The sequence below is a fragment of the Canis lupus genome, chromosome 20, assembly GCF_003254725.2.
Source record: "Canis lupus dingo isolate Sandy chromosome 20, ASM325472v2, whole genome shotgun sequence".
Classification (NCBI taxonomy): Eukaryota; Metazoa; Chordata; class Mammalia; order Carnivora; family Canidae; genus Canis; species Canis lupus.
In genome coordinates this window covers 22885947-22905869 of record NC_064262.1, presented here as the reverse complement: position 1 = coordinate 22905869, position 19923 = coordinate 22885947, and the positions used below count along the sequence as shown (strand labels likewise).

The window sequence follows — 19923 nt, the reverse complement described above, 5'->3', positions numbered from 1 at the left end:
TTTACATGATTATCACACATACCATTTACCAAGTAATTCTAAACTGCACGTCTGTATACTTAATAAATATATACTTAGAAAAGCATTAATAGACCAAAAAAAAAAAAGGCATAATAGGCACAGCCACTGCCATACAATATAGGAGAGACAATGCATCTATTAATGTTTGCAATGTAAGGCAGAATGAAATAGCTATAAAAGCTAACTGCTATACTCATACACAGCTGCAAATGTAAACTACAACAGTCTTTTTGTAGAACATTATGGCAACATGTTAAAGCAATCATAGAACTCTCACCTTTCACCTGGTTATCCTAGTCTCAAGAATTTACTTAACAGAAGCAGATCTAAACATACAAAGATACTCCCTACACTATTAGCTGGACTAGCAAAACCAGACAAAACAGGAAATATTCTAAATATCCATTAGTAGTAATCAATTTTGTGAATTTTGAAAGAACATGAATATTCTCATTAAAAATTATGATGAGGGGATCCCGGGGTGGCTCGGCGGTTTAGCGCCTGCCTTTGGCCCAGGGTGTGATCCTGGAGACCCAAGATCAAGTCCCACATCAGGCTCCTGGCGTGGAGCCTGCTTCTCCCCTCTGCCTGTGCCTCTGCTTGTCTGTCTTTCCTAAATGAATTTTTTAAAAAATCTTTAAAAATTATGATTAATGTGGGGACGCCTGGCAGTCAGTTGAGCATCTGACTCCTGATTTCAGCTCTGGGTCGTGATCTCAGGCTCTTGAGATCAGCCCCCTGTTGAGAGTCTGCTTCTCTCCCTCTCCCTGTCTCTGCCCCTCCCCTCACTTGTGCGTGCACACTCTCTCATAAAATAAATAAATCTTTTTAAAAAATTATGGTGAATATAAGGAATATGGAAAAATTTATAATTTAATCTTAAACAAAAAACTATTATATATATGTATATATATATATATGATACCAATGATAAAAAATACATATCAGAGATAAGGACAAGAAATTAATAACCAAAATTGACATTACTTATAGAGGTGATTTTTCTCTTTAAAGATTTTATTTGAGGGCAGCCCTGGTGGCTCAGCAGTTTAGCGCCACCTTCAGCCCAGGGCGGGATCCTGGAGACCGGGATGGAGTCCCATGTCAGGCTCCTTGCATGGAGCCTGCTTCTCCCTCTGCCTATGTCTCAGCCTCTCTCTCTCTCTATGTCTCTCATGCATAAATAAATAAAATCTTTAAAAAATAATAAAATAATGATTTTATTTGAGAGAGAGAGAACATGCATAAGGAGGTTCCACATATGTGTGGAGGTAAGTGTATAGATTTACATTTTCTAGTATTTACAAATAAAAACACTGAAAAAAATAACCCAAACACTAGTAAAATGGTTACTTATAGGCAAAGAAAGAGGATAGGGAGGAGTTAAGTTGGAAGCAAATGTCTTAATATATTTATATAGCTTTCACTTTGGAATCATGTAAAAATGTTTTACATACTTGCATAAAATTAAATCAAAACTGCTTTGGGGTCAATGAGGGAAGAATAGTCTTTTCAATAAATGGTACTGGGACAGCTGGATATCCATGTGCAAAAAACCTAAATGTGAGAGTTAAGACTAAAATTCTTCAAAGGAAACAAGTGAAAACCTGCATGACCTTGGGTTAAGCAATGGAGTCTTCAATATGACACTCAAAGTAGAGGCAACAAAAGAAAAAAATAGGTAAGTCAGACTTCAAAATTGTTAAAGGTCTACTCAAAGGACATTAAGAAAATGAAAGACAATCTATAAAATGGGAAAGAATATTTGCAAATACTACATCTGATAAGGATCTAATGTGCAGAATACATAAAGAATTCTAACAACTCACCAATTTTTAAAAATCCCAATTTAAAAATGGGCAAAGGATTTGAGTAATCAAATAAATTTCTCCAAAGAAGTTGCAGTAAGATATAAATGGCCAGGGGAGCCTGGGTGGCTCAATCCATTAGGTGTCTGATTCTTGATTTCAGTTATCTTAGAGTTGTGGGACTGAACCTCACATTGGGCTCCTCATTCATTAGGGAGTCTGTTGGAGATTCTTTCTCCCCTTCTCGTTCTGCCCCTCCCCCTCCTCAAATAAATAAATCTTTAAAAAAACAAAATAAAACAAAGATACATATGGCCAGTAAGCACATAAGAAGATGGTTAACATCGTTAGTCATTAAGAAAATGTAAACAAGCACATCACAATCAGGTACCATTTCACACCCACTAAAAGGGCTATAATGAAAAAAAAAAAAGAAGACAATAACAAACAAATACTGGCAGATGTAGACCATCATATATTGCATAAATTGCATATATTCCATAAAATGGTGCAATTGCTATGGGAAAGTCTGGCAGATCCTCAAAAAGTTATATATAGGGTTATTATACTGACCTGAAGGTATATGTCTAGAAGAATTTAAAATAAATGTTCATACAAAAACTTGTAAATGAATGTTTATAGCAGTATTAACCATAATAACCAAAAAGTGAAACTAATCCAAATATCTAACAACTAATGATTTTATAAGAAAAAGCCTGGGGATGAATGAGTGGCTCAGCAGCTGAGCATCTGCCTTCAGCTCAGGGCATGATCCCAGGATCTGGGAGCAACTTGTGGGGAGCCTGCTTCTCCCTCTGCCTATGTCTCTGCCCCTCTCTCTCTGTCTCTCATGAATAAATAAATAAAATCTTTAAAAATAAAAAAAAATTAAAAAGAAGAAAAAGCCTGACAAATTTCAGTTTTCCTCCTCTATCTGAACTACATGGACTCCCACAGATGTTAAGAATAAACTCAGGAGTTATATGGATTCTCCTAAAATTATAAGGAATGTTTAATATTTATCTGCATATGTTCGGTAACGCAGTCTTTGCTTTTCATAATATTCTTAAGTCTGAAAGTCACAAAAAATAAGAAATACAGTACAATGTAAGCATCACTTTAACAGTTTAAAAAACACATAATTAAGATTGGCACAGTCCAATACTCCTAGAAAAGCATCCAATAAGATTAGAAATGTAACACAAGTAACACTTTATATTTTGATTCAAACTAACTAATGTATTCTTTAATTTGCAAAAGCACAACTCTTTTAGAGACTAATGTAACTCATAATCTGTTGCTTACTTGAATTGCTAATGTTTCTTGCTGCTGACGGGCTTCTTCTTGGGCCTTCTCTAGTGCTGCAGAAAGTTCTTCTTTAGCTTTCATTTCACGACTTAGAGCAGCTTCCTGTGCTTCACTATCCTTTGCAGCATTGGCTTTGTGGAGATCAGTAAGTTCTCTTAAAAAATTAGATAATTTCTATTTAAAATAGTTAATTACATTGCCAAATTAGTGAAGTTTACATGTAGATTTCCATAAGACTCATGCAATGAGGGAGAGTTTACCACATAATAAATACCAACTACAATAAGGACTCTTTTGTACTTGCTTTGACCAATTACATGTTCATATATAGCCAAGTTTATAAATATTGTTAGTGATTAGATAACAGAAAAAGTATTTCTTCAACATCCCATTCTGATAATTAATTTTAAATGGGTTGCATATCTGTTCATTTTCTTACTTGTATGCACTATCCAGAGCAGCCTGAATACTTCGGTTCTTTTCTTCAAGTTCATCCATGTCTACCTGAAGTCGGCCAAGATCCTTCTCTTGGCGTTCTACCACAGAATTTAGTTTTTTAATGTTTTCTCTATGCTGTTTCTCAACTTCTTCTTTGCCATCAAGAACCTATATTGTAAAAACAGACAAAAGTATTTTTCAATAAGTAATACTATAGTAAAGGTGTCTGGGTGACTCAGTAGGTTAAGCATCTGCCTTTGGTTCAGGTCATGATCCCGGGGTCCTGGGATCCAGCCCCACATGGGGCTCTCTGCTCAGTGGGGCGTCTGCTTCTCCCTCTCTTGCTCCCCCTGCTTGTGTTCTCTCTATCAGATAAATAAATAAAACCTTAAATAACAATACCATAGTAAATATTTATATTCCAGGAATCTTAAGTGTTACAATAATGAAGAAAAACTTTAACACTCATTTATTAAATTGTTTGACAAATTCTTCCCACATGGTACACCTCAATAAATTATTCTAAATGTTTTACAAACTACAGCCAATTGTTCATATAGGAAGTAATAATGATTGATACATATATTTAGAGAATGGTTAACATTCACCTGTTTTAAATGTTGCAACTCTTCTTCTAGGTCTTTAACTCTTTTGTTCAGCTTTGCAATAATATTTTCATTTTCTTTGTCTTTAGCTCTTAATTTCTTAATAATGTTAGAATTATGCAGCTGCTGTTTTGAAAGTTTTTCTCCTGGCAATGGCAAAAAATAAATAAATAAATTCAAACAATGATTCCTTAAGAATCAGGATAGAATGTTTGATCTAACCAGTGACATAAAAATAATAGACTATTTTTAAAATCACAATATTGTAACCATGAATGCTAAATTGATTTGGGTAAGAAGTATCAATGAATGCTAAAATTACTAGATGAAGGATGTTAGGTAACAGGATACTTACACCTTAAAAAATCATTCCTACATATCACTTATGACTTATAAAGAGAAAAATGTGCTTTTACAAGGAGAAATCTGGCTGTCACTGCCTTAACTAAACATTCAGTATTGGCATCACCAATTGTGGCATATTAGGTATCCATTGATGTAATGGAGTGGCAGGTACTCCACAGGTACAGTGTCGCCAAGGATAATTCTTACTAGAAATTTTATCTGAATCTAATCATGAAGAAGGAGAATACGTAGGACAGGCCTGGACTCTAAGAAGTCTTCAATGTGACTAAAAGAGAGCTCTCCTAGATTGGTGGAAGACTAAAAGGACATAATGGTCAAATGCAATATAAGTTTTGACTAGATCTTGGGACAAGACAAATGACTAAGTATAAAAGTGATTTTTAGAGACAATGGAGATAAATGATGAAATATATGCCAGAGTACACTTCTGAATTAATACTGATTTTCTCAGGTATGATTATGATGCTGTGCTGGCAAAGCAAAATGTACTTGCTATTGGGAGATGGAGATTCATGAATTTAGGAGTGGACTGCAGATTCACTGCAGTATCTGTCAAAATTACAATGGCATATTTCACAAAAATTTCTTTAAAAATCCTAAAATTCATGTGGAACCACAGAAGACTTCAAACAGCCAAAGCAATCCTGAGCAAGAACACAACTGAAAATATCACATTTTCTAATTCCAAAACATGTTACAAAGCTACAGTAATCAAAACAGTATGGTACTGGCATAAAAACACGGACCAGAGGAACAGAACAGAGAGCCTAGAAAATCCACACAGAATTTAGAAATAAATTTACAACCAACTGATCTTCAACAAAGATGCCAAGAACACACAATGGAGAAAGGACAGTATGATCAATAAACAGTACTGGGAAAACTGGATAATCATAGGCAGAGTGAAACTGGACCCTATGACACACCAAACACAAAAGTCAACTCAAAATAAAGACTTAACATACCTGAAACTAAAATTACTAGAAGAAAACACAGGGGGAAAAACCTTCTGACACTGGTCTTGGCAATGATTTTTTGGGTATAATTCCAAAAGCATAAGCCACAGAAGCAAACACAGACAACTGGGATTGCATCACAGTAAAATGTACTGCACAGCAAAGGAAGTGATAAACAGACTGAAGAGACAATCTGCAGAATGGAGGAAAATATTTGCAAGCCTTACATCTGATATGGTATTAATATCCAAAATATACAAAGAACTCATACAACTCAATAGCAAAAAACAAATAAGCCAATTAAGAAATAAGCAAAAGACATGAATAGACTTTTCTCAAAAGGCGACATATGAATGGCCAACAAGTATATGAAAAGGTGCTCAACATCACTAATCATCACAGAACGGCAAGCCAAAACACCTCACACCTGTAAGGATATCTATTATCAACACAACAAATGATAAGAATTAGCAAGGATGTGGAGAAAAAGGAACATTGGTATACTACTGGCAAGAATATAAATTGGTACAGACACTATGGAAAACAGCATGGAGACTGCTCAAAAAGTTAAAAATAGAGATACTATATGATGCAACAACTCTACTTCTAGGCATATATCCAAAGGAAATAAAATCAGTATCTCAGAGATATGTGCATTCTGCAGCATTATTCACAACAGCCAAGTTATGGAAATAACCTATCCATCAATGGATAAATGCCTAAAAAAAATGTTGTGTGCAGAGAAATACAAAGAATTATAAGATAATACTATGAAGATTATATGCTGACAAACTGGACAACCTAGCAAAAAAATGGATAAATTCCTAGAAACATAAAATTTCCCCGAATTGAATGAGAAAATAACAAGAAAATTTGAATAGGCCAGTTGCTAGTAACAATATTGAATTGGTAATCAAAAGACTCCTCCCTCAAAAGACCAGGACCAGATGGCTTCAGAGCTGAATTCTACCATTTAATAAAGAATTAATACCTATTCTTCTCAAACTGTTTCAAATAATAGAATGGAAAAAGAAATTTTTCAAATTTATTGTATGAGGCCAGCATTATCCTGATAAGAAAGCCAAAGACACACAAAACAAAACAAAACAATAGGTCAATATCCCTGGTGAACAAAGAAGTAAAAATCCCCAACAAAATATTAGCAAACTGAATTCAACAATATGTTAAAAGGATCATACCATATGATTTCACTTATATGTGGGATTTAAAACGCAAAACAAAAAAACAAAAACAAGCAAACAAAAAAACACTCAAAAACAGAAAAAAAAAAAATGGTGGTTGCCAAAGGGGAAGTGGGAGTGGGGGACTGAAATAGGTGAAGTGGATTAAGAGGTACGAACTTCCAGTTACAAAATAAATAAGTCAGTGAAATATAAATTAACAGTATAGTAAATATAGTCAATAATATAATAATGTTATATAGTGACAGATGGTGACTGTAATTATGGTGACCACTGAGTAATGTATAGAATTGCTGAATCACTATGTTGGACACCTGAAACTAATATAACACTGTATGTAGTTATACTTGAGTAAAATGTTGTATTTTATACACAAATGCTCAACTTGTTTTTGCTATCTAAAATTGTGAATATTTTCCCAATTCATTAAATATTCTAAGAAAGAAAAAAAAAGTGGCTCTGTGTATATAAAATAATATTATTTAGCTTTGAAAATGAAGAAAATCCAGTCATTTGTGATAATGTGGCTGAAACTGGAGGCTGAAATACGCCAGACTCACACACTGCATGATCTTACTTATATGTGGAATATAAAAAAAAGTTTAACTCATAAAAGCAGAGAGTAAAATGCTGGTTACCAGGGATGGGAGAAATGTAAAGATACTAGTCAAAGGGTACCAAGTTTTAATTATGCAGGTGAATAAATTCTGCAGATCTAACGTATAGAATGGTGACTACTGTTAATAATACTATATCATACACTTGAAATTTGCTAACAGAATTGATCTTAAGAGTTCTCATATGAAAAGATATTAACTACAAGAGATGATTGATATGTTAATTAGCTTGACTGTGGTAATCATTTTACAATGTACACATGTATCAAAAATTACATGCAATTTTTATTAGTCAATTATACCTCAATAAAATGGGGAAAAAAGAATTTAGAAGAATTTTTTTTTCTTTTTTTTTCTTAAAGATTTTACTTTTTTATTCATGAGAGACAGCGAGAGGCAGAGACATAGGCAGAGGGGAGGGGAGAAGCAAGCTCCATGCAGGAAGCCCGATGTGGGACTCGATCCCACAAGTGGGACTCAATCCGGGACTCCAGGACCACGCCCTGAGCCAAACGCTGCTGCTCAACTGCTAACCCACCCAGGTGTCCCTAGAAGTGGAATGTTCTTATCTGTCACCTACATTCAAATGGTTTGGCAAAAGGAAGTGTATGTGTGGGCAGAAAGATATGAAGTAGGTGTGCCTAGATGTTAATAATTAATGAAGCAAGATAATAATCAGCTACTCATTGTAATGTGCTTTCAGCTTTGAGTCTTTCAGATTTTCAGCTGTGAATTTAAAAATACTTTTGGGTGAGGCGTGCTTAGAGTGGCTCACTCTGTTGAGTATCTGTCTGCGGGTCAGGTCCTGATCTTAGAGTCCTGGGATCAAGCCCCATGGGGCTCCTGGCTCAGGGGGAAGTCTGCTTTTCCCTCTCCCTCTGCTCCTCCCCCATCACTTGTGTGCTCTCTTTCTGTCTCAAATAAATCAATAAAATCTTTTAAAAAAATACTTCTGGGGGATAGAGAAGCAATAAATAAATAATCCCATATGAAATCATTCTGTTTTCAGTATAAAGAAGTTCATTAAGCAAAAGAGAACATCAACCCACCTCCTACCTAAATTAATAAATACTCAAATAGTGACACCCGATATAAATACTTTAAGTATTTTTTTTTTTAATTATGAAACCAGGGGCATCTGGATGGCTAGGTTGGTTGAGCGTCTGCCTCTGGCTCGGGTCATAATTCCAGGGTCCTGAGATGGAGCCCAGCATCTGACTCCCTGCTCAGTAGTGAGTCTGTTTCTCCCTCTCCTTCTGCCCCTCTGCCTGCTTGTGCTCACTTTCTCAAATAAATAAAATCAAAGTAAAGTAAAATAAAATAAAAATGAAATGAAATAAAATAAAGAAACCATGCACACAGCCTTCCCCTCAGTCTCTTGTTGTAACACAGGCAGTTCACTACCTTAACATTTCTTGAGATAATGATTATCTCTTTTATTAATTCTCCCTTCATTCTTCTATTGCAGTGTAGGCCATGTTTTATAATTATCATTATCTGTATACTTACATTTCCCTCTCATTAGTTTGTAAGTTCCTAAAGGACAGGAATTATTGTATCAAACATAGTATCTGACACACCAACTGTTAAATATTAGCTGAACAAATGAAAAAGAAAAATAGGGTAAAACTCATTTTTCAAATACAATGACTGTTTCCAATTGTTTTCTAACACTGACTCTGGAAATTCTCTTAAGTTCAATGATTTAAGCACAGAAATGTTCATCTAAAAACTATTTGTAATATTAACATTTTAGAAATAAATGTACATTAGAAAAAGAATAAAATAAATTATGGTCTATGGCCATATAATGGACTTGAAAAGCCATTAATAATGCTAGCAAAGCATTTAATAGCATAGGGAAATGTAAAAGAATTATGAAAATGTAAAAGATTACAAATTAAATACGTAACCTTAATTATGCTTAACAATGTATTAAAAACGCATTAAAAAAGAACTAGAAGAAATTGATAGTTCCCTATAAAATGGGTTATGATCTATTTTTTCTTCCTCTGTCTCCTAAAACTTTAAAAATTTCTCCAAGTAGCAAGTGTAATTCTTACAACTAGAAAAAGTTTAAAAATTTAATCACCTTTTCCAAAACTACCTTCTTTCCTATGATAGTACATAAAGAAATTAACCCAGTGTCTATTTATAACAATTTTTCTCATGAAGGGTATTTAATTTCTACAACCTTGCTAATTTTAAGTCTTTTCACAAAATGTTAAATAATTGAAAAATTAAAACAAGAGTATAACAAAAAGTTCACTATCAAACAACTAAACAATATGATGACACCACATAGTACCCAAGACAGATATTAAAATACTATATAAATTCCAGGATAATAGCCCTCAAATACCTTGCTTCATATGACAGCTCTAAAACCTGTTAAAAGCTCTTTTTATGGAAAAAAAAAAAAAAAAAGCTCTTTTTATGAAACCACATTTATTTTTCAGCAAGTTATTCTCTTTTACTCTAGGAAAAAGAAGGCTACATATAATACATCTCTGTTTCTATATATATTGCTCCCCATTCTTCCATATATTGTCACCTACCATTTCTGAGGTTTAAGCACAAACTTTTCTTGCTTCCAAGTGTTTTTTATTAAGAAGTAGCAGCTAATCAGGTGGCAAGAATTTTTCCCATTCTTACAGTATTTTTCATAGTTAACTACATACTTTACGCACCTTCTTCCATTAGCCCTCGGATCTGCTCATCTTTCTCTTTCAAAAGGTCTGAAGTCTCACTGCTATTTAATCTAGTAGCAAGTTCTTCTTTTATACTTTTGATTTCCTAATTAAAAAAAATGTGAATATCATAAGGAATTACTTTCATTCTGGGCATATTTTTCAATTTTTTCCATATCCAAAGAAGTCATCAATAATCAAATTCTCGATAAAGATCTGTAAGTTTTATTCTGTTAAACTAAGTTTATTATTACCTTGGTTAATTAAGTAAACAGTTTTGAAACAACACAGAAAACCAGAATTCACGTATAAACAAGTTTTAATATGGAAATGCAAATGAGGGGATCCCTGGATGGCTCAGTGGTTTGGCGCCTGCCTTCGGCCCAGTATAGTCCTGGAGACCCAGGATCGAGTCCCACATCAGGCTCCCTGCATGGAGCCTGCTTCTCCCTCTGCCTGTGTCTCTCTCTCTCGATCTGTGTCTCCCATGAATAAATAAATAAAATCTTTAAAAAAAATGCAAATGCAAATGAGAATAAGTTAACTTTCAATACCTTCCTTGAGTATCTCTATACACATACTTTTTTCAGGTGAAGTATAATATTTGGAAGAACATATGTCTCTATTTTTCACTGTTTTTTTTTTCCTCATCTAAAACTTGTACTTGCTAGTGCATTGTGAAATAAGAGAAAACATAATAAGGTTCAACCTACTTTAATAAGGCAGAGATTCAGCACAAACATGTCAAGACAGTTTATCTTTCAAAACCACAATGGAGAAGTATGTATGGTGATGGGAAAAGTGTTGTATAATCATACTTAAAATTAGGTTTTAAGCAATGATCTGAAACCAAACAACGGCTAAAAACAACTAACATCAGGTATTTAAACCATGCATTATACCCATTATTTTATCCTCACAACAATCCTATGAGGGAGGTATTTTATTCAATTACACAAATAAGAAAACTAAGACGCTGAGAGACTGAATAAACTTTGAAGGTCAGAGAGCTATTAAGTGGTAGAGTTTAACTTGAAACCAGGTGTTTTTTCTTAATATTTTATTTATTTATTTGAGAGAGTGAGCGAGAGAGCGCAAATGGAGAGGAGCAGAGGGAGAGTTTTGGAAAAGCTGACTCTCCACTGAGCGGGGAGCTGGAAATAGGACTTGAGGACTAGGACGTAAGCCAAAGGCAGAGCCTTAACCAACTGAACCACCTAGGCACTGGAAACCAGGTTTGAGTCCACAAAGCCCATAAGCCCATTCTCTGAACCATTCACAATACTGCTGTGTATTTTCCAACTGTCAAAATTTGATTCATCCATCGAGGCCCAATAAGACTCTCCTGCCTTCCATGAAACTTTCCTTAATTCCCCCGGTCAGAATTCATCCTGTGATACCATTCCAAACTGCTTCTTCATTTTTATCTCTAATTTGTTTCATTCTACCTAGTACTATGTAAGTGTTGACATTATCTGTTTTCCATCACTAGAAAAGCAAACTCTTCGCTTAAGGGAATTCAATTCACCCTGAATTTCCTATAGATCCTAAGTAGGGGGATCATATATAGCAGTACACATAAAACGTGTTAAAACTTAGGGCCCAAGCTTTTCCCACCTATACTCAATGGTTTGGGTCTATCTTAGATCTACAATTCAAAGTACATTACAGAAAACAAGCATTATTTAAAATCTGATTTCTCAATTAGACTGGTCCAGATGGAATACAGTAGGGACAAGAAAAAGTAAGTTGGTTAGGTAGTCTCAAGTTATTGTCAAGTTATTGTATCTGACATGAGTTACCTAATTAAAGCAACCTAGGCAGAAGGAAGTATATGACTTACTTCTCTTCTGTAACAGTATACAAAGAAAAAATATAAACATTAACACTGTCAAGAAGGAAAGCAGCTTAGCTGAAAAGGGCTAATGATGAGAAATGTTATTACTAAGAGTTGGGATAGAAGAAATAATTACTAACCTTATCTGGTTACCAACTTTTGAAATAGCCAACTGCTATAAATGGTAAGAATTAAAACAGTGGCTCCCAAACAGGAGTGATTTTGTTCTTAAGAGGACATCTGGCAAAGTCTGCCAACATTTTCAATGATCACAACTTGGGGAAGGGAGTGATGGATATGCACTGGGAGATGCGGAGGTGAGGGTGACACTGGTGTCTTGTAGTTAGAGCCCTGGATGCTGGTAAACATCCTACAATGCACAGAACAGTCCCATACAACATAAAATTATCCAGCCCAAAATGTGAATAGTACTGCGGCTGAGAAATCCTGTATTAGAATAAATCAATACTGTGCCTCACAAGAGTCACTAACTCTTACAATCCCTTTATTTTAAAATTATTTTGACTTGAAGAAACACATAGATTTGAAGCAGTTAGTAACAAACGAGAGTAATGATACTTAAAAAAAAATTTATACAGTGCACTTAGGTTTATTTATTTTGATGAAATTATCATTTATGAAAATTATTCTAATGATCCTAGCTATATATACAAGGGACTTATAGATGAATTATACAAACACTGGTTTAGATTTGTTTAAAGTATCAAAAATCTGTAAGTCTAAAGGTATTAAGAAATCTATAATTTGTTAATATACTAGATGGTATCCTTTAATCTTCTTTTTTCCATACCAAAATATTATGAATGCATCCCTCAAAAAATCCACATCTGTATTGAATTTAATTAATATTATTTTTAACTTTCATTTACCTTTTTAGCAGCATCTCTCTCTTTGCAGGCTAGCTGAACTTTCTTTTCTGCTTCTGCAATTCTTTGAGTAAACTCATCTTTCAAGGAAGAAATGCTGCTGCTTTCTTCTTTTACTCTAAACATTTCACTAAATTAAAAACAACAGACAGAAATACTTGTTTACATATTCCTAGGGTAACAAGAGGAGTGCAGTTGTTTCCAAAAGGAAATAACATTTTCTTCAATATATACTTTACTAAAATTGGTTAGTTTTAAGCCTGTTAACTTTTAAAAGACAAATTATCTGCTTAATTTATTTTAAAACATCTCAGTGAAAACCCATTAGAAGTCAAAATGTCACCAATATTTGATGTGTAAAAATAAGAGAAAGGTAAACAAAATTTTTCAGTTTTCAATCTGTTAACATTTTACTAACCACCTCCTTACGGCAAATATTCAGTGTTTTTCTAATATCATAGTTTTCTTTAAATACAAGTTTTCAATCTCTAATAGTAAAAAGGAAAAAGGTTTTTTGTTTTGTTTTTCCACATACTTCTCTTCAGTGCCAAAGGTAATATAGTAAAGATAATTTGAGGAGAAATCTATAGTTGAGAATTGAAATATTATTCCATTTTCAACAACTGTACACAAGTTAAATTTTAAACATTTTAGTTTTAAAAACATTCTTAAATAATAACCAAGTATTTAGGCCTCTGCAAAACATAAAATTATGCACATCTGTAAAAATACTTACTCTTTCAGATTATCATAGGCTTCTTCTAGAAGTGCTTTTTCTTTACTAAGAGATAATAACTGAGCCTCCCTTTTATCCAGTTTTTCATTCAGAAATTCAACTCTCTGAATAAGGAGAATATACAAAAAGTCAAATATTTAACTGAAAAAAACATTTCTACATGCAGGTGATAAGTTGTAAAGATAATCTAATCACTATTATAAATAAAAGTGTTATCTCATAAAAGGAATTAAAACAATACTGAGAACACAGAGGATTCAGAACAACAAGAACTCATACATCGTTGGTAGGAGAGTATAAATTAGTGCAACCACATAGCTGGTAGGAGTATAAATTAGTAAACCACATTGGAAAACAATTAGTCAATATCTAACTGAAGATCTACACACTCTTTAATGTAGAAAATTCTTTTAGATATGCTTTAGAGAAAAGTCTTGCATAAATATACAAGAATATTTACAAGTTTGTTACAGCAAAAACCTGGAAAGATGTGCACATCCACCAAAAGAGGAAGGGAAATAGAGAAAATAAAAAAAAGATCAAAGGGGGCTTTAAACCTCTAGTAATATTCTGTATCTTAGCTGGGTAGTGGATATAAAAGTGTTTTTCCATATTATTCTTTAATCCAAATATGTGTACCTTTTTTTTTTTAGTATGATACTTTGCATTTAAAAAATAAAAGTAATTTTAGATAATCATTAGACATGTAACTTAAAAAAATCTCCAGAATATACCAGTATAAAGCTAAACGAAAAGGAATGGTTAGAATATCTTACTCCTTAGGTCTTGCGGAAGTAGTGATAAAGTTGTGTATGAGGGGAGGAATGACGATTTTATGCACTAAAAAAAAATAGTCTTACCTGATTGAGGTCTAGATTAATTTAGAAATCACTTACCTTCGGAAAGTAGCTCAAAATTATTTTATTGATACTAAACAGTATTGGTTTCAGGAATTCAAACCACTATTATAGCTAGAGCATGGCATTTCATTTGTGAATAATATTAAACCTAAGTAACAGAATCTGGCACTTTTTTTTTTGCATTAAATAATTCAATACATGGCACTTACAGGACATTTCTTCAAGACATCCTATATCTCAGAGGAGTCTATTAAAGATGCCAAATCCAACTCAATTTCTATATCTAAAAATCATAGGAAAAACCAAAACTGTGACTTATGTTAAAGAATTTACACCACTTTTCTTTTATAGGTATTAGGTAGAAGCAATTTGTTATTCCTAAGCAATACCATTCATTGTTCCTTGGACATTTCCCATTCTTATTCATGTAAGATAGCTATCAGGGAAACATCAAAATAACATAAAAGAGAAAACAAACAAGGAATTAATAATAACAGAAACACATCAATAATGAAAGACTACACTTAAGATTTGCTACAAATAATGTGAACATGCGAAATTTTTTTGATGTAAGAAAAACCATATATTTATATTCGTTTCAGCATCTTTACCTACAAAGGATTTGAAGATATACATTTGCATAAGACAATCCTTCGCAAAATGACAAACGAGCACAGCATACAAAAACCATAGGTGAAAAGACTCAACAGTACTGGCGCAAGATGGAGACTTTTTTATGCTTAGTTATACTGAAATAGCGATTTATGTTATCATAGTTGCCGCAGAGAAATTTCAAGTAATTTAGTATCAGTAATTGATCAGTTTTAAAATCCTTAATGCTACACCTGTGTCAAAATGCCTGTCTTAAAAACAAAACAAAACAAAAACAAAATGCCTGTCTTTTTTAGTCAGTAACAATCATCATACAATACTGAATGTTAAAAATAAACAGTGATTAAAAACAATGATTTAATCTCTATAAGGCATATCCCCAAATCCCTTTCTGGTTTCTAGAGTTACCTTGCAAACATCTTCCTTCTCAGAATGCGCTTCTGGCTTACTTTCAGCAGCTTCATGCTGCTCAGCCACCTTGTCTAAGACAGTATGTCCTTCATTTATTGGTGTAGCAGAAACCAAAATATCAGGCTGTTCACAATTAACAGGCGTTGCACTTCGTCCACTTTCTTCCATTTCTGTATCCTCATTGGGTATAATTAAAGTTTCATTCACTACTTCTTCAGATTTTCCTTCAACTGATTCATTTATTTTAGTCTTTGGAGTCGAAGGATTAACTATAATAGGTACTAAAGGATATCCCTTGCCTGACAGTTCATCATCTGAATTGATTTCGCTTACACTACGGCTATCTAATGACTGTACACTAAACGAGTCTATTCTTTCAAAAGCATCAGATGAGCAGCAACTCTCGGTGAGTTTTTGGAAATCATCTAAACGATTATATTCAGGACAAGCAGATGCTGAGAGAAGCTGAAAAGATGTCTGCATCAAGTGGAGACTTGATTTTGAATCTGTAGTCTCTTGTCTCGAACTTGCTGAGCTCTCACTTATTACACTTTCATGATCTAAAACTTCAATGTCACTGGTGGTAGAAGTACCAGATGAGAAGGTACTGACGGGAGGAGAAGGTGTGTTACTCTGTCTGTCTTCATGTTTTTGTTCCTTAGGTTCCAAAACCATGTCCTTTGTTTCTGCCATAGACATATTAGATATATTTTCTCCAGTTGTTTTCACATTAATTACACTTTCAGACACTTTCAAACGTACAGTTGATACCTTCATATCAGATTCTTTATTAATTGTTTCTTCACACTTGCCCTCAGTTTTAGGTGACAGAGAATCGACTGCCAGAGTTTCCCCTGATACACACTGAGTAGAGTCTTTTACTTTTGACTCAGTTGTTTCAGATGTTCTTGACTGTCCAGTGTGCAAGGATTCCTGTAAAGTGCTTTTCACTTCTTCTTCTGGTCGTTGTGATTTAGCTGGTGGTTTTGATACCACTGGACTCTTCTGAATGGTCTGGACATCCGTAGAAGAGAGAAAGGCACTAAAGAAATTTTCAGATTCATCTACCACAGTTCTCCGAACTGGCTTTGTAATTGCTTTAGGAGAGGCTACCGGCTGACTCTGAGGTTCAGTATTTGACTTTAACCCCCAGGTTGAAGTATCCCATCCTCCACTGACAGGGGGACTTATTCCTTTAAGAGAAAATATCCATATGTGTTAAAAGAGAAAAAAATATATATATATACATTTTATGTTATTACAATCATTATAAGTCAATATAAAGAAAGTTAAAAAAAAAAAAAAAAAAGGAAACTTATGCTTTACGACTTACAATTTGGACCTGTTAAGCTCCCTGCTGACTGTATAATTAATTAGGTTATTGTTGAACTTCGGGTCTAAAGAGGAAAACTGGTATGGATCTGCCCAAAAGGAACTAGGAGCAAAGGTTAGGAGACCAAAATGGATCTGACCTACCAGAAGCAAGTATGTTATTCCCTCATATGACACATTAAGAGAGTACCAGTATACATTATATAACTCATGCTAAGTTTAAGACACACAGGATGCATCTCACAACAGACAGTACACTCACTCACAGGTCATATGTGGTCATAGCAAATTGACCCTACCTTCTATTCAGATAGTTTCATATTAATTTTATTCTTATAATATCAGTAATAAAACATGGTTATGAGTTGGACAAAGGGTAACATTCAAAAACTAAACCTAACATATTCATGACAAATGTCCTTTTCTAAAGATCAAAGTAAACTGATGGGAACAGTACCTTCTAGAGGACAAATTCATTTTTATCCACTTAATGACAAGTTCATTCTCCAAGTGCCACTCTCCCAACTCAGTCTACAAGGAAGTTTTGTGCCCCTCCTAAGTTCCAAATTTAGGGGGAATTTAGAAGGTCTTATGAATTCCAAGGGCACCTGCTGGCTCAGTTAATGGAGCGTGTACCTCTTAGTCTCAGGGTTGAGGGTTCAAGCCTCACTGTGGATAAACAGATTACTTAAAAATAAAATATAAAAAGAGTGTTTGGGAAGCTCAGTCAGTTAAGCTTCCAACTCTTGACCTCAATTCAGTTCTTGATCTCATGTCCTGAGTTCAAGATCTGCACGGAGCTCCATGCTGGGCGTGGAATCTACTTAAATAAATAAGTAAATAAACTAAAACCTTAAAAAGAAAAAAAGTCATATGAATTTCAAAGATGTGCATTTTTTAAGAAGTATTTTTTTATATAGATGGTAGCTTACACTAGGCCTTTTTAAAAATACTACAGAGAAAATAACTTTCTTCTGGATAAAAAAAGATGATTCAGTCACAAAAATACATGGTACTAAAAAACCCAATGATAAAAAAAATGGCATACTTACTAAAATACTTACAGCATTTCTTTTTAAAAAAATTCTTCCTTTTCTAAATTCAAAAGTGGCTGAGAAGAATTATCACAAATTCTACACAATTTGAAGTTGGTGGGGAGAGAACAAGCACTGAAAAGCTCCCCAAAACTATCACGCCCTATATTAAAATCTACTCTGTAATATGATTTCATAAGTATGTACGATACTTTAATTGGGGGACACAGTTTTATACCCACTGGTCCAGTATACGAAAACAATGAAAAAAATGAGAAAACCGGGGATCCCTGGGTGGCTCAGCGGTTTAGCGCCTGCCTTCAGCCCAGGGCCTGATCCTGGAGACCCGGGATCGAGTCCCATCGGGCTCCCTGGATGGAGCCTGCTTCTCCCTCTGCCTGTGTCTCTGCTTCTCTCTCTCTCTCTCTCTCTCTCTCATGAATAAATAAATAAATAAATAAATAAATAAATAAATCTTTTTTAAAAAATGAGAAAACCGTAAGTAAAGATGCAAAAGAACAAGCAAGATGAAGTATGCTAATTAGTTTAATTTAGCAGGTCATCTTAATGAAAGACAGAAGTCAAATCTGCCTCTTGCAGAAACTGAAGAATGTTTTCTATAAACCCCAGGGTCATCTGACATCCACTGGTCATCCTTGAGTAAGGCAAAATAAACATGGGTGAGCAACAAATACTCATAGCACTTCACTAAATGGATATTCTGGACAACCTATTTTGAAAAGTGAATCCTGATGTGGGACACAAAGGCGAAAAGAAAAATCATTACGTTTCTGTACTACTTGCATCCCACTGACAAGTCCTTAAAACAGGCAGAGTAACATTCCTTTTAGGAACTCAGCTACCTGGATGTTAATACTTTAAGGGCAAAGGCAATCTTAGCCTGACACCCCCCGCCTCCCCAGGATCCTGTAAGTTTACTCTAACATTTATAAATTCCTTTGGGACCTCCCTTTATCTCGGCTCCCCAAGATACATGTTGGCAATAACCCTCCCAAGCATATGACCCATGGATATACCTCTGAAGAGTCTCACAATTGAGTTTTTACTGAACAGTAATAAATGACCTTTTCCTAACTAGCTAGCCTCACGCGAAGGTATAGAACGGGCCACTCCCCACGATCCCAGGGCAGCTCCTTCTGCCCATGGGTCCTGCCCCCGTGCTTTTTGCACCTTGAGAATTCTTTCCTGGCCGTGGGCTTCGAACCCTAACATCTTTTCCTACATCTACAGACGATTCAAGCCTCAGGTTTACACAGAATGAGTACCCTTACATCTAACATGTATATTCTGTTGCTTCTAAAGTTCAGAAATGCAGGGGGCATCTGGGGAAAAGCAAGTTGAGTGACTCCCCACCCCCACCCCGCACCCCCGACAAATGTCACCTTCTATCCCTGACACCCAAATGCTGGAGTGTTCCTTAGACCTAGAGCCAAAGCAGCTGAGGATCCCTGAAAGGCTCGGCTCAAGAGAGGTGACCAGGGGAGACGCAGCCCGTCGGAGAGTCCCGGTCCGACCCGCACGGGGGGTACCTCCCCCCCCCCCCCGCCCCGCCCGGCTGCGCGTCCTTTCCCGGCCGCGTCCTCCCGCTCTGGACAGGCGAACCCGAGGAGCTGTGTGGGCGCCGGGAAAGCCACGGAAAGGCACGTCCGGCTCCCCGCCAAGTGGTGGGGCCTGTTGCTCGCGTGCCGGGGCTTCACAGGCTGCCCCCGCCCCCCAGCTTCTGGAGGCTCGCGCCCCGAGCTACGTCGGCCGAGGGCGGGGAACAAGCCCGACAAATCAGCAGCGGGTTTTCCGCGGCCCCCGGGGCCCCGGGTTTCCCTCCGGAGCACAGCGAACCGCGGGCGGGCTGGGGAGGCGGCACTTGCCCGCAGCTCCGCCAGCGGGAGGGCCCCGGCCGGCCTGCCTGCCTCGGCGGAGGAGACCCCCGCCCCGCCCCGCCCCGCCCCGCCCTCACCCGGCTCTCCGTAGGGGATGGTCTCGGCCCAGGCGCTCGGCTCCTCGTCCTGGATGTCCAGGACCCTGTCGATGGACTTCTGGGCCTGGGACAGGGCCTGCTTCGCGAAGCTGGAGAGCTGGGAGGCGTTGAACCAACTCATCTCCCGTCCTCAGCCGGCAGTGGCGGCGGCAGCACCGAGCGGGAAGGCCGAGGGCCAGGCCGACCGGCCTCAGGCCCGGGGAGGGG

The 19923-nt window shown here is 36.1% G+C and overlaps 1 protein-coding gene across 1 annotated transcript in view; it reads right to left on the bottom strand.

The window, feature by feature from the left end:
• TMF1 (TATA element modulatory factor 1) overlaps positions 1–19837 on the bottom strand; it is a 31936-nt gene extending 12099 nt beyond the window's left edge. Inside the window, exons 1-8 of the mRNA XM_025456534.3 lie at positions 19696–19837; positions 15352–16547; positions 13472–13575; positions 12739–12865; positions 10012–10117; positions 4184–4326; positions 3577–3743; positions 3135–3291 (exon numbers count right to left, since the gene is read on the bottom strand). Coding sequence (XP_025312319.1) covers positions 3135–3291; positions 3577–3743; positions 4184–4326; positions 10012–10117; positions 12739–12865; positions 13472–13575; positions 15352–16547; positions 19696–19837 — 2142 coding nt within the window. The remainder of the gene's footprint in view (positions 1–3134; positions 3292–3576; positions 3744–4183; positions 4327–10011; positions 10118–12738; positions 12866–13471; positions 13576–15351; positions 16548–19695) is intronic.
• Positions 19838–19923: the final 86 nt, after the last annotated feature.